The 16,051-nt window shown below is 43.5% G+C and overlaps 1 protein-coding gene across 2 annotated transcripts in view; it reads left to right on the plus strand.

The window, feature by feature from the left end:
• Positions 1-16,051, plus strand: part of ippk (inositol 1,3,4,5,6-pentakisphosphate 2-kinase) — a 120,735-nt gene that overhangs the window by 19,921 nt on the left and 84,763 nt on the right. The window contains exons 1-2 of one of the 2 annotated variants that reach the window (XM_038812590.1): positions 12,699-12,755; positions 13,619-13,769. Coding sequence is in view for 1 of the 2 variants with exons in the window: in XM_038812589.1 (XP_038668517.1) it covers positions 12,699-12,755 (57 nt within the window). In the remaining variant the exon portion in view is untranslated. Of the gene's footprint in view, positions 1-12,698; positions 12,756-13,618; positions 13,770-16,051 lie in introns of those variants that run through there. The other variant, XM_038812589.1, reaches the window with a different exon arrangement.

The following is a 16,051-nucleotide window of genomic DNA, read 5'->3' on the forward strand; positions in this document are numbered from 1 at the left end:
ACAGATCTAGCTAGATTCAGAACCGATCTGGCAACTGGAGACTAGGCATCCATGAGCCGCTGTGGGCCATTAACAGCAGCAGAATTATACTCAATCACAATCTGTAACCTCGTGGCCCAGCGTATCCCCCACGCTGCCATTACCATCATATCTGGTTCAGTGAAGAGTGCAGGAGGCCATGCCAGGAGCAGCACCAGGGATATCAAATGATGTGTTAACCTGGTTAAGCTACAACACAGGACTACGTTCATGCCAGACAACACAAGTAGCAAGTGAGAAGCAGCGCTAGGCGAACTCACAACCAACGGACCAGATCTAAGCTCTGCAGTCCTGCCACATCCAGTCGTGAATGGTGGTGGATAATTGAACAACTCACTGAAGGAGTACACACTAAGCAGGACAAATCCAACTCGACCATTTACTGCCCTATCCATCTACTCTCAATCATCAGTGAAGTGATGAAAGGGGTCAGCAACAGTGCTATCAAGTGGCACTTAAGTGAGCAATAACCTGCTCACTGACGCTCAGTTTGTGTTTCCCAGGGTCTCTCTGCTCCTGACCTCATTAAAGCCCTGATTCCAAAATGGACAAAAGAGCAGAATGCCAGAGGTGAGTTGAGTGCATTCCTTTTTTAAAATAAATTTAGAGCACCCAATTCTTTTTTTCCAATTAAGGGGCAATTTAATGTGTCCAATTCACCTGCCTTGTGGGGTGACCCACACAGACACTGGAAGAATATGCAAACTCCACGTGGGCGGAGACCCGGGGCAGGGATGGGTCCCGGGTCTTCTGTGCCTTGAGAGAGTGATTTCCCTTGCCATCAAGGCAGCATTTGATTGAGAATGGCATCAAGGAGTCCTAGCAAAACTGCAGTCAATGGAAATTGGGGTGGGGGGGGAACTCTCCACTGGTTGCATAATACCACGCACAAGGGAAGAATGTTGTGGTTGTTGGAGATAAGTCATCTCCGTCCCGGATCATCACTGCAAGAGTTCCTCCAGGTGTCCTCGGCCCAACCATCTTCAGCTGCTTCATCAGTGACCACCCTTCCAACATAAGGTCAGATGTGGGGATTGTTCAGCACCACACCATTCGCGACTTCTCAGACACTGAAGCAGTCCATGTGCAAATGCAGCAAAACCTGGACAATATCGTGGCCTGGGCTGACAAGTGGCAAGCAACATTTGTGTTGCAGAAGTGCTAGGCAATGACCATCTCCAACAAGTGAGGATCTAACCATCGCCCATGACATTGAATGTTGTTGCCATTACTGAATCCTCACTATCAGTATCCGGGGGGTTACCATTGACCAGAAACTGAACTGGACTAGCCGCGTAAATACTGTGGCTACAAGTGCTGGTCAGGTTAGGAAACCTGTGGCGAGTGACTCACCTCCTGATTCCCCAAAGCCTGTCCACCATCTGCAGGGCACAAGTCAAGAGTGTGCTTGAATACTCTGCACTTGCTTGGATGTGTGCAGCTTCAACACTCAAGAAGCTATTGGCACCTCTTCCACAAACGTTCACTTCCTCCACGCAAACACGGTGAGAATGTGCAAACTCCACACGGACAGTGACCCAGAGCCGGGATCGAACCTGGGACCTCGGCGCCGTGAGGCATCAGGGCTAACCCACTGCCACCGTGGTGCCCCGATTATTTCTTTCTTTAAAAATAAATTTAGAGTACACAATTATTTTTTTTTTCCAATGAAGGGGCAATTTAGGGTGCTATGTCTTTTCGTCCGACGTCACTTCGTCCGACGTCACTTCGTCCGACGTCACTTCGTCCGACGTCACTTCGTCCGACGTCACTTCGTCCGACGTCACTTCGTCCGACGTCACTTCGTCCGACGTCACTTCGTCCGACGTCACTTCGTCCGACGTCACTTCGTCCGACGTCACTTCGTCCGACGTCACTTCGTCCGACGTCACTTCGTCCGACGTCACTTCGTCCGACGTCACTTCGTCCGACGTCACTTCGTCCGACGTCACTTCGTCCGACGTCACTTCGTCCGACGTCACTTCGTCCGACGTCACTTCGTCCGACGTCACTTCGTCCGACGTCACTTCGTCGACGTCACTTCGTCCGACGTCACTTCGTCCGACGTCACTTCGTCCGACGTCACTTCGTCCGACGTCACTTCGTCCGACGTCACTTCGTCCGACGTCACTTCGTCCGACGTCACTTCGTCCGACGTCACTTCGTCCGACGTCACTTCGTCCGACGTCACTTCGTCCGACGTCACTTCGTCCGACGTCTTTTGGTCCGACGTCTATTTGTCCGCACGTCTTTTGGTCCAACGTCTTTTTGTCCAATTACAAATAAACTCCGTAGAAAACCAGGTATAATATCTTCAATGATAGATTCACAGAACGAATAATTTATTATGAGAATTTTATTGATAAAATGCAAGTAAAATACAGTTGAAAAATGTATTTTAAAAATCTAAAAGTTTACTAATTACTTAGAATTCCCGAAAGTGATAAGATATCACTTAAAATTGATGCAAATTATATGCAACATTCCTCAAAATCAATTTTTTGTTGTTGAATCATATTCAGTGACCAATCTTTTGAGGCGTTCAGTTATTTTTTTATATCGCGTACATGAATCCGACTGATCTCCCCGAAGAATTTGAGTCTTTTTGCCTATTATGAAAGCTTCCTCTTCCTTCAGAGTTTTGATTAACCTCCAAATATTCAAATGAGCTCCACCCGCCGAACGCTTTATCGCAGAATGAAACCCCTCAGCAGCATTATTTGTTCTCGGTAGATCTTGAAGAACACGCTGATTAACATTTCATACAGCTGTCGGGAATGTAGGTGGTTCTCTCCTTCGTCTAGCACCACGTCCTCTCACAATGCCTATGTAAGTCAAGTCGAAGTAAACGATGAATTCAGCAGGTATTTCTTCATTGTCTATTAAATCTTCATAAGCCTCTTCGACATCTTCAAAGGGTAGGAAAGCTAATGCTGAAAAACATCGAATTTTAAGACAGAATTCAGAGTCTGTATTGTATTTTTCTTTGAGGCCTAAATCTGTAATTTTCGAAACACTGATTGGCTCAAATGAAACAAACATGCCACGACAGATGAATTAAGGAATGATGAATTAATTGCCTTGTGAACTGCAACTTCGAAATCTGCCATGATATCAAGCGGATCTGCATTAGGTTGCATAATTTTCAATTGGTCAAAAAATAATTTGTATGTCTGCTTTCTTTTATTCGGCAGTAATGCAAAGACCCGTGGAAAACTGCTACCGTTAACTTGTACATGAATGCAGAACAGTTGAAACCACTGTTGTGGCACAATCTTGAATGTTCCATCACATGCCCAATGACGATATGATGCTAAATCCTGAAGAGCACTTTCTGATGCGAATACTAGTAAGCGCTGTTGATCCTCGGCGCCCGAATCGTATCTCAGAAACTGTTCGCCATTGTCAAGTTTACAATATTCGTCGGGTATTTCAAAACCGTGTCTAGCCGCTGGATTAGCGGGAAATCCAGAATTTTTTTGTCGGCACCTTTGAATAGTCCTTGAGACGACGGGCAACCTAGGAAGTTGAGAACAGGTATTTTCTGATAGTTGCGTAAACTTGGCCGCTAGTATGCTACGCGAACTTGCTGCTATGTTTTCCACTGCTTCATGCTTTATTTCTGCAACTGCTTTTCTAGCATTTAACGAATCAACATCAGCTGGATGAAGGTGCTCATTAGAAAAATAAATAATTTTCGGTTCATTGTTTTCCGTTACCGTGTGAATCCGCACTGAACACAGCCTTCTTTTCTCACATCTCCAGTATTCTTTTCCTAGGTTTGTACTGCTTGAATGAAAATCGTAGATGTAATTACTTTCATCAGCTACTTTTCTTTTGTTCTTCGTCGACACAATGAACTTTGCCATTTCGGGATGGGCGAATTAAGAAAGAGAACGATAATAACTATCCTTTAACGAGGCTCTTTAAAGGAAAGAACGATAATAACTATCCTTTAACGAGGCTCGTTAAAGGAAAGAGAACGATAATAACTATCCTTTAACGAGGCTCGTTAAAGGAAAGAGACCAGTAATAAAAATCCTTTATTACATATTATACCTTGCTTTGTGCATTAGTGAAGATATTATACCTTGATTTCTATTTGCAATTGGACAACAATTGGACAATTGTTACAATTGGACAAGTTACAAAAAGTCTTTGACAAAAAAAAAAATCATCGGACAAAAAGACGTAGGACCAAAAGACGTGCGGACAAAAAGACGTTGGACCAAAAGACGTGGACGAAGTGTCGTTGGACGAAGTGACGTTGGACGAAAAGACGCGACACGCAATTTAGCATGGTCAATACACCTAACCTGCACATCTTTGGGTTATGGGGGTGAAACCCATGCAGACATGGGGAGATGTGCAAACTCCACACGGACAGTGACCCAGGGCTGGAATTCGAACCCGGGTCCTCAGCGCCGTAGTCTCAGTGCTAACCACTGTGCCACATGCCGCTCTTACAGAAGATGTTTCTGAACTTGATCGTACATTTGAGTATATTTGGGCAGCACGGTAGCACAAGTGGTTAGCACTGAGGCTTCACAGAGCCAGGGTCGCCGGTGCGATTCCCAGCTGGGTCACTGTTTGTGCGGAGTCTGCACGTTCTCCCCGTTTCTCCGTGAGTTTCCGCCGGGTGCTCTGGTTTCCTCCCACAGTCCAAAGACGTGCAGGTAGTTAGCCATGTTAAATTGCCCCTAGTGTCCAAAAAGGTTCGGAGTGGTTATTGTGTTACGGGGATAGGGTGGAAGTGAGGGCTTAAGTGGGTCGGTGCAGACTCGATGGGCCAAATGGTCTCTTTCTGCATTGTATGTTCTTTATATACTGCTGCCTTTTAGATTATCTTCTCAAAGGCAATGCATTTCTAAGTGGTGCTATTGTAGAGATCAGATATTTTTAATGTGTTGGGCACAGTATTGTCTTCCTCTTCATTTGATTAAATTCTCGATGTTTAAGCTATGGAATGAACAACATTTGTAAATTCATTTGTGCCGGGAATAAGTAAATTGTTTGGATTTTGTGTGGTTGAATGCTGTATCCTTGTTGGTTCGAATGTAGAATAATTATTCTGTTTCATGTTTATCATGGTTTATTGAGTTTCAAATTAATAAAGCAGTATTATGTTTTCAAATATTTCTGGCAATTCTATCAAGACTTGCGTTGGTCGTTTTACTTGAATATTGTGATAATACTTAAGAGAAACCAAGCTTCATCCCCAGCTGGTTATAATTTGTTATCACAGATTGCATGCTTTTTTTTTTAAAAAAAGAAGAAATTTCTATTTCCATTGTAACATTTCCATGGCGTATTTGTTTCTTCAAGATTAGGATTGCAAGCAGATACTTATTCACAGCAAGGAGAAAGACTACTCATAATAAAAAGATGTATTTAGCTTAGTAAAATTTAAACTTTTTCTACCCCTTGGTCATATTGGTCCAGCTGACATATTTACTGAAGGAGTTGATATTTATCAGCTGTACATGGCTTTTATTCTTCTGTAAAGTGAGGTGTATCTTCAATGGAGTTTTATTTATCTTCCTTGTGCCTACCCAAAGCTGAGAAATGTAACTGTCTATCTTTTTCTTTTCATGGCAAATTTGGAAGTATTGCTATTGAGTCAAAGCTATATATAATCTACTTAACGTATTAAAATGAGCAATGGGAGATCTTAAGGAGAGGATAGTTGAGGTACAGAGTAGACTCATTGTAAAAAGAGAGGAAGGAAATCCAAAATGTCTGGTTCATAATATAGTAGGGAATTAAGTATAATACCAAAAGTGCACGTAACTGAAAAAGGAAATGAGCGGGGGCCAAAACATACACAAAAGTTAGCAAGAAATACCAAACTATTTATGTAAACTTATGAATAGTAAAAGAATGGTCAAAGGAAGGATAGAGTTGGTTGGAGACCAGAAAATAAGGGGTACAGGACATGGCTGAGCTATGAGTACTTGGCAGCCTCTTCAATTTTGCAACCAATGCCATCAGTAAAGGTGGAGAACTGGCAGGGAGTGAAAACTATTTTTACATAGCAAATTATGGTCTGGAGTGCACTGTCTGAAGCATGTTTGTAATTTCCGATGGGTATTTAATGTATCTTAAATGGAAAAAGAGTGGGTCTAACTAGACAATAATTGGCACAGACGATGGGTCAAATGGATTGTCATCTGTGCTGCATCATTCTAGAAAAGTCTTGTGCATAGTATATAATTTCTTTTTGAAACATGTATGATTTGTATTTTGTCTAGGATAAGACCAGTAAATGCTTGTAAGCTGAGAATTAATCTTCATACTTTCTGTTATTTGCTTTGCAAGCCTCCCACAGCACTGCTCTCAGCTGCTCAACTCCCATTCTCAACTCCAATCATTGACAAACTAATGCCTTCTGCTTGTATTGTTAATCCCTCTTCTTGCATGTGGTAGTTCCCCCAGTAATTTGCTTACCCCCAATCTGCTGGTATGCACTTTTTGGGTTGCAATTAGGAACAGATTTGCCTTTGAAACCTATTCACTGTTTCTTTTGGTTGAATATATTACGTTGTTGTCTTGTGTTTCCATAAAGAAGATAGCTGAGCAAATTACTGAAAGCCATCAGTTGTGAAATGCTATCCCATTCCACACTAACTTACAGAGGTGACTGAGGTGGGTGGACATATGGAGTGGAAGCTTGTATCAATCGGGCCTGCCCTATTGAATGTCGTCCGGTGCATCATGCACAGCGAATTATTCTTGAAATATGCGCACCATCGTTTCTGTGCACTGAAAGACCCCATGGGCATCAATGTAATAAGTGCCAAAGTTGACATTATTCATTGCGAAATAATTTTGGTGGGGAGATTTGGAAGATGTTTGTCTCTCTCGTCCACCTAAATAGACAGAAGAAAAAATACACCATGTAGTGATACACTGAAATATAAACCTAGATTGGCTTCATGACCTGCAAGAGGGTCAAGCTAAAATGTTTGATTGGAGGTGTGTGCCACTATTGATCTAAACTTACCCGTTTGCTACATTCAAGTTTCAGAACAACTTCCAAAGATCTGGCAGGACCGATATGTGTGCCAGTTTTCGAAGAGTAATTGCAGTTGACAACAAATCTAGACCGTATGACAGATTTCACTATGTAGGAGATAATTTTAATTAAAATTTTGTGCATAGTTACAATCTCAATGGATGGTGTGTATCTTGGAGAGTGTTGCCAATTTAATGGAATACTATTCCACGAGCGTCACCAATAATGTTGCCAATTTGGACCGTTGACACCAATAATGTTGCTCTTTTCAACTGGATACTAATATAGTTATTAATGATATTGCTTTTCAGGTAGGTATTCGCTAGGTATCAAATTATACCACCACAAGGTTTAGCCGGATATCGATCAAAGACCCAACAACCAGTTAGTTAGTTCAAGTTAAATGATAGTTTATTTACACAAGAATTACTTTGACTTGCAACATAAAACACTACAAGCTAAATTGCCCCTAACGCTACAACAACCTGTACTTAACTTCGGGCACCTGGCTTTATGCAGAGGAACAAGGCCTTTGTTCGGATCTTGCATGGCTGGGTCTGGAGAAATGACTTTGTTTCTGCTGGGCTCATCCGTCTGGTAGCGATCATTGGTCTTGAACTTGCTTCTGGTCATGGTGCTGCAATTGGTTTTAGGCACAAGCCGGGGCCAAGAGAGTACCGGTGTGCCGGGGCCAAAAGAGACTGAACACATAGCAGTGTCTCTCTTTATCCTTCTGGGGTTTCACACTCTTGTGCGGTCCTTGGCTTTGGACCCAATAATTCGGCAGGCTTTTGATTTTAGCCAATAAAGGGGCGGGTGCCTTGATGGCTGGGGGTATTCTGAGCGGTCATTGACCGTGGCTGTTTGGGCTTCCTGGGTGAAGGGAGTGGCGCCGATGAGTCTGGATCTGTATCTGATACCTGAGTACAAGTCTTTTGTTCTGGGGAAATGGGCCATTAGCATGCAAATTGGCTGCGGGTTTCGATAGTGTCTGGTTATCTCGTGGCCTATATACATTTAAGCTCTGAGTTTGTCTGGATCTTGCATTGGCCACATTTCCCGTGATTCTTTGCAAGTGGCCATATTTACCTTTGTAAGTGGCCATCCCACATGGCTACAAGAGGAGCTTGTCGAGTTCCCATTGTTATGATTAGGCAAGGAGGGGTGAACTGGCCTCCCTATATTCAACTCTTTGGTTGGTCACAGCTACGTTTTTAAAATTAATTTTGCCCGTGGTTGCCTTTTTCAAACCCAAATTTATTATCTTGCTATCTATACTCTTGACACCCTCTGCTTTGCTGCTCAACATGGATTCATCCGGGCGGCACGGTGGCACAGTGGTTAGCATTGCTGCCTACGGCGCTGAGGACCCGGGTTCGAATCCCGGCCCTGGGTCACTGTCTGTGAGGAGTTTGCACATTCTCCCCGTGTCTGCGTGGGTTTCACCCCCACAACCCAAAGATGTGCAGGTTAGGTGGATTGGCCACGTTAAATTGCCCCTTAATTGGAAAAAATGAATTGGATATTCTAAATTTATAAAAAGAAAAAAAAAAAAACATGGATTCATCCAGCGGGGTTGGGGACGATGGAGAGAGGTGGTATGTGGTAATCAGGACGTTACCTAGCCCATGTTAGAACTGCTGCTGTGAGACCTGATGGGACCTGGAGTCAATGTTGACAACTTCCAGGGCATAAACTGGGATGGTGATGGTGGTGGCCAGGATAGTCATACTCCATCATAGCTTAAAGACTCTTGCAACTTTCTCAGGCAGGAGATACAAAAGTCTGAGAACACACATGAACAGATTCAAAAACAGCTTCTCCCCCGCTGTTACTGGACTCCTAAACGACCCTCTTATGGACTGACGTGATTAATATTTCTTGTATGCTTCCTGTATGCTTCACCCGATGCCGGTGTCCATGTATTTACATTGTGTACCTTTGTGTTGCCTGATTATGTATTTTCTTTTCATGTACTAAATAATCTGTTTGAGCTGCACGCAGAAAAATACTTTTCACTGTACCTCGGTACATGTGACAATCAAAATCCAAATTCTCTGAGAATTTGCTTGTAATTTTGGCACAAATCCTCAGATATTAATAAGAAAAACCTTGTCCGGTCGATGGGATTGCGTTGTCATTACCAGCACTTAGGTCGATGCTGGGTGGTCTGTCTGGTTCCTTTTGGACTTTGTAGCGGTTTGACACAACTGAGTGGCTTGCTTGGTGGTTTCAGAGGGATTTTAAGAGTCAACCACATTACTGTGGCCCAACTGAAGAGGCACTGGAGTGTGGAGACTAGGGGATTTTCACAGTAACTTCATTGCGCTGACTGTGAGAGGAGGTAAGGGCACCTCTGGACGAGACACAGGAAAAGTGGGAGGGAGAGTTGGGCATAGAGATAAGGGGGAGGACTCTGGACCGAAGCACTGTATATTGCGAACTCCACCTCATAGTAGGGCTGAGCCGTACGCAACTAAAGGTCGTGCACATAGTACACTTGACCAGAGCACACATGCACAGGTTCTTCCTGGAGGTGGAAGCCAAATATGAAGTTGCCAGGGAGATCTGGCCAACTACACCCACATGTTCTGGTCATGTCCTAGACTTGTCGGGTCCTAGACTGCCTTTTTAGAAGCCATGTCCAAGGCTGTAGGGGTGAGGGTGGAGTCATGCCCACTCGTGGTGGACTTTGGGGTACTGGAACAATCAGAGCTCTTTACGGGGAGAGGGACAGATGCCCAAGCCTTTGCCTCCTTGATTGTCCGCTGCAGACCCCTGCTCGGCTGGAGATCAGTAGCGTTTCCCAACGTTGCAGACTGGCCGCCCAACCTAGCAGAATTGGAAAAGATAAAATTTGCCATCAGTGGATCGGAGGAAGGCTTTTGCAACACTTGGAAGCAATTTACCAACTTGTTCCAAGACCTGTCCCTGACCAGCAACCAAAGGGAGGGGGACCGAAAAAGACAAAAGAAGAAAAGAGAATGGAGGCTGAGTGTGGGGGTAGAAAAATGGGGGCGGGGAGACACCATCCAGAATACAATGGATGGAGGGCAGAAGAACCAAAACATACCGAGGGAACGAAAAACCCAGGGATACAACCACAGCTTTGGTGGCCTCCAACACGACCCTGATGTGTGTTCAATGCTATGGCCCAACATGTAGTTAGTTAAATAGTACAGTTGTGGTAACCGACTACTGTGAGCCCAATGTTAACATAGCTAGTGTCTGTATATATGTTTCCTATGTATTCATACCTGTTTATTTCTTCCCTTTTTTTCTGGTAATGTTCGAAAGAAATGCAAAACCAATAAAAATATTCAAAAAAAGAAAACCAGTGCAGTTGGTCAAAGAACCTAGAGAAATGAAAATAAGTTTCCGAGAAGCCTGAGGCTAAAGGTACTAGAATAGAGCACTGTTCAGCAAAGACAGACCAAGCTTAGAAGAAGGCTGAGACGTTTGAATGATATCTGAAGTGATATTCAAGTTGAGATTTTACTACAGCCTGTGAGACGCGAGTTGTAAGAACTGAAAATCGGTGACTGGATCTCGGAGTTTGTGTAAAAACAGTTAATACAAAGGAGACCTAAAAGGGGGTGGTGTAAAATCCTGGACTGGATTAAGTGGAGCAGCAGTTTAGGTTAAAATAGTCATATATAAAACCGTGACTGGATTTCAAAATACAAATCGCTGAGGGAAAGCATTATTATGAGAGAAGATTTCAAAGTGTGTTTTGGAAGCAGAATTTGAAAACTAATGTGAAAATCATCAGGGGAGGATTCTGAAGATACAAGCGCAAACATTCACTTGGGGTTCAGAGTAGAAAGTATATTTGCCCACAGCCATCTTGTATGCTTCCAAAGGGACTTGGTGTTATTGAAACTGTTGTAGATTGAGATGTATATTGAAATCCATGTTAATCCTAAAATCTGTGTGTAAAATGTTCAGCTAAGGGGAGTCGAGTTGTGTTGCATGATCCAATTTTTTCATGTTTAATACATGTTTTTTTCCCTTCTTGTTAAAAATAATTGCCGGTTCCGTGAATCTGTCCCTCCACGTTTTATTTTAAAAGGTACGAGTTATGGTCTTTTGAATCAGGGTTCCATTCTGGACTCTTCCCATCCAGTTATAACATCATCTTGGAGTGTAACACAGTCATGCCTCACCAATTGTACTAACATTTTGTTCTTCACAACCAAATTTACTTCGTCTCCCCATTACGGGCATTGTGCATTGCTGTCCAAATACTGAAAAAAATGTATTTGCTCATGCTGAAGTCGAACCATACTAGTAATTGAAAAATAAGATTTACTCTTAAGGACTGTTTGTTATTGGATAATGATGTTTGATTATTTTATGCAGTTAGATCCTGGAAAACTTTAACACAATTTTTGTTTATTTTGTATCATTCTATAATGAATTAATATTCTGCATGCCAAAATATTTTAATTAAATTGATAATTCAAGGTCAAAATGCATGACGGTCAATTGATGGTCACTCTTTCCTCCACTCACATTCACAGTCAGTTCTGGATGATGAAAATAAACCAGTTACAGTCATTAATCCCGCTAGTGAAAACTGATATGAAATAACTTTGTAAATCTGTGCACATTGCACATCAGTGCTCCATGGGTACATTAATATAATATCGCATTTGTCATTAAGGCTGCCGTTTCAGCTCAGGACATGGTGTGGTGGATGGGAAGGTGAAAAATCTCCCGTGCATTGGCATGGAAATGACGAGTATTGTATTTGGAGATTTCTTTCTCTTTCTCTCCTGACTCATGCTAGGGGGCAGGGTTGTGAATTAATGATCAGAAGACTGGGTTGAGTTTTTCCCACTTCATCCGGTTTCCCTTGCATAGCACCGGTTTTGAGGCCAAATATAGGACCCGGTGATGACCAGACTAAGACGCACTATCTCTATGTACTGGAAATTCTGTTGGGGATGTTCTGGTTTGGCTAGGGCATGCTGTCTTTATGAACCATATCGCCAGGAGCTGTAATTCTTTAACATATACTTTGCCCTTTTTTTAAAGACAAAATTGTGAATAAATTTCATATTGCTTAATATAAATATGATACTGACAATTTGTCATTTAAAGGCACAAAACAGTTTTGTTTGTTTTCCAAAAGCATAGTCTTCAATTATAATGCTATTAATGCATGCTACTAATGCAGTTTTAAATGAATGTATAGTCAGGCTGGCTGGAAATCATGTTCCCATTGGTCCGACAATGAATGAAATACATTTTTTGAAGGATTCCTTTTAAATGTTCAAGTGGGATTGAGATCATTTAAACCTCATAGTAGGAAAATAGGTAACGGTTGTACATGAAATTCCTCCTCTACTGTTTAATACTGAAGAGGAGATGCTCTCTTTTCTTCACCCCCCCCCCCCCTAGTATTTTACAAACAGATGTTTGAACTTGATTTTACAATCTCCCTTGAAGGTGGTCAGCAGAAATTACTTAAGTTACTCTTTGTAGCTGTACCAGATTTCATCAAGTGCAATTCCATGAATAAAGGTATATTAGCTAGAGTTGCTGGTTATATTAATCTTTTGCCGTTAATATGTACATTTTTAATATCTGTATATGTACTTGGATGAAACGGGTAGTTATTTCAGACTTTTTTTTGCAGCATTGTCAAGTACTGCGTTTCCTGAAATTTCCCATTGAACATGCACAGCCAAGCCAGGTAATATTATTTCTATCACTAATAAAGCAGTTTGCGGCAGAAAAAAATGATTCTTAAAAATCTGATCGACAAACATAGCATTGTTAAAATGAAATGTCCAGATTTTGCTGCTTGATGTCAAAACTGTCGGCGTTTATCATGTTTAATTCTCTGAAACTGGCAGCAACCTCTCTAATCTGCACATGCGTAATTAAATATGGAACATCAGAAATTGTTTTCAGGGGCAGCACGGTGGCGCAGTGGGTTAGCCCTGTTGCCTCATGGCGCCGAGGTCCCAGGTTCGAATCCCGGCTCTGGGTCACTGTCTGTGTGGAGTTTGCACATTCTCCCCGTGTTTGCGTGGGTTTCGCCCCCACAACCCAAAGATGTGCAGAGTAGGTGGATTGGCCGCACTAAATTGCCCCTTAATTGGAAAAATGAATTGGGTATTCTAAATTTATTAAAAAAAAGAAATTGTTTTCGGTTATCGCGCACTTCTCCATAGCTTGCACTGTTGGGAGTCTCAGACTGCAAACAAGTAGAAATCATTGAACTGATGTGAACACATATCTATTAATCCTGCTGTAAAAACCCTTGGAGAAAGTTGCACCTTCTTCAATGGAGTGTAAATAGGTTTTTAGCAGCACACCTCTCTGATGATTACTGTTGTAAAAACTTCTCTGGCCCTGGAAAATAAATTTTTTTTGTGCAATGTCAAATTTTGCTTGTTCAAAGTAATGTTTTTGTTTGATACGGTATTTCAGTTTCTACCTTAATCCAATGTGTATAACCTAAACACTTATTTTGTTCATGGTAAAATTTAATCAAAAAGCGAAGCATAAACAGTGCATTTTACTTCCTTGCTTGCTGTGAAAATACTGAAGTGCGATTAGCTGCTTGCACTGCTTGAAGACATCACTTGCTGGAAGTCTGGATACTGCCTTGACTTGAAGTTAAATTTAAACTGGGATCAGGAAAGGGGAAACACGTGCTGCAAATTTTGTCAGTTCTTTTGTGGGCAGCTTTCTTTGAGGGGTGAGTTCTGCTGATTGCCAGATCTGGTCAACATATTTAGACATTTTGATTAAAATACTGTTGCCACAAAAATGTTGTTTTTCTGAAAACTACGCCCCTGCAGACGTTTTGTGATCAACAACTTTAATGCGATATTTTTCTCCCTAACAAGTTTTTTTTTTTGTAATATCTGCCATGATTGTGTACTGCAGCATAGTTTGAAAGAAATAATACAAGAATCTTTGCTTAGGATAAAAGTACTGCTGTCAGAATAATTACAGTACTTGCCCGTGGGAAGTTGCATTTTGCATGTCATGTCTTAATTGGCTGATGTAAATATTAAATATGTTTAGGATAGAGATGGGAACATCGGAACATGAGTAGGCCATTCAGCCCCTCAAACCTGCTCCACCATTGAATGAGATCATGGCTGATCTGTGGCCTAATTCCATATACCTGTCTTTGGCCCATTTCCCTCACTGCGTTGCTTATCAAAAATCTATCTCGTATTTAAAATTAACAACTGATTGAGCAGTAATTGCTGTTTGTGGAAGCGAGTTCCAAACCTCTACAACCCTTTGAGTGTAGAAGAGCTTCCTAACATTGAAGTTGACCACCCCCTAATGCTCCGCCAGGAAGTCTAGAAACGGCTGCCACCGCCGGAAGAACCCTTGCACCGATCCCCCTTAGGGAAAACTTGACCCTCGCTTGTGGGCTTCGCATCCTTCCACTGTAAAAGAATCCTGCCGCCGGGCTACCAGGGACGCAAATGCCAGAATACCAGCCTCTTTCGTCTCCTGCACTCCCGGTTCCGATGCTACCCCGAAAATGCGGAGAATTGTAAAAGCTGCCGTGGGACAGGCCGTGACCCAAGGCAGCCTTCACGCCCACTTCCGGGGCCGATTCTCTTTCTCTCCCCCTCCCCCCCCCCCCCCCCCCCCCCCCCGGGCGGGGCTAGTAGCGCGGCTCCATGCGTCACGGCGGCGACGACAGTCGTCAAGGCCGCACGTCAAGCGTCACGCCGGCTGACGCGACCTGCATGCACAGTTGCCGTCTTTTCCCTCAGCCGCCCCGCAAGACATGGCGACTTTATCTTGCGGGGCGGCGGATGGAAAAGAGTGCGTCCGTTACGGACGCACGGCCCGCGATCGGTAGGCACTGCTGTGCCAATCCGGGCCCCCAGATGCCCCAAACGGCCATCTGGCGCCTGTTTCACGACGGCAGCGAGCAGGTGTGTTTGCTGCTGTGTTGAAACGGGGCGTGAAGGCCCGGCTGCTCGGCCCCGGAGAATCGCCGCTCGCCGTAGAAAACGACGCGCGGCGATTCGTGGGGGGGGGGGGGGGGGGGGGGGAAGAGAGAGAGAAATGTCGGGCGGCCCTTCCGCTATTTGCCCACCCTGCGTGGGGGACGGAGAATCGCGCCCCACTAGTCAAATCCTGCCAATTTGACACCCCCCCCCCTCTTCTCTCTCTCTCGCTCCCCCCCCACATTCTAAGGAAAACAATCCTATCCAAACTAATCTCTCCTCGTGCCTGCAGTGTTCAAGCTCTGGGAACATTCTTGTAAACCTCACCTGCACCCTTCCAGAACAGTTATGTCCTTCCTATAATGTGGTGACCAGAACTGTACGCAAAACTCTCCATTCCATGATTACATCTCTGCTTTTGCATTCAGTACCCCGCTCAATGAAGGGAACCATTCCATGTGCTTTCTTGACCACCCTCTCCACTTGTTCTGCCACCTCTAGGACCTGTGGACATGCACCCCAAAGTTTCCCACTTCCTCGGTCCCTTTCCATATCTTCCCGTTTATTGAGTATTCCCTTGCTTTGTTTTATTTTCCTTGAATAATAATAATAATCGCATATTGTCATAAGTAGGCTTCAATGAAGTTTCTGTGAATAAACCCTCGTCGCCACATTCCGGTGCCTGTTCGGGGAGCCGGTACGGGAATTGAACCCACGCTGCTGCCTTGTTCTGCATTACAAGCCAGCTGTTTATCCCACTGTGCAAAACCGGCCCCTTGAGAACATAAGAACATAAGAACTAGGAGCAGGAGTAGGCCATCTGGTCCCTCGAGCCTGCTCCACCATTCAATGAGATCATGGCTGATCTTTTGTGGACTCAGCTCCACTTTCCGGCCCGAACACCATAACCCTTAATCCCTTTATTCTTCAAAAAACTATCTATCTTTACCTTAAAAACATTTAATGAAGGAGCCTCAACTGCTTCACTGGGCAAGGAATTCCATAGATTTACAACCCTTTGGGTGAAGAAGTTCCTCCTAAACTCAGTCCTAAATCT

This window comes from Scyliorhinus canicula, chromosome 11, assembly GCF_902713615.1.
Source record: "Scyliorhinus canicula chromosome 11, sScyCan1.1, whole genome shotgun sequence".
NCBI classification, from domain to species: Eukaryota; Metazoa; Chordata; class Chondrichthyes; order Carcharhiniformes; family Scyliorhinidae; genus Scyliorhinus; species Scyliorhinus canicula.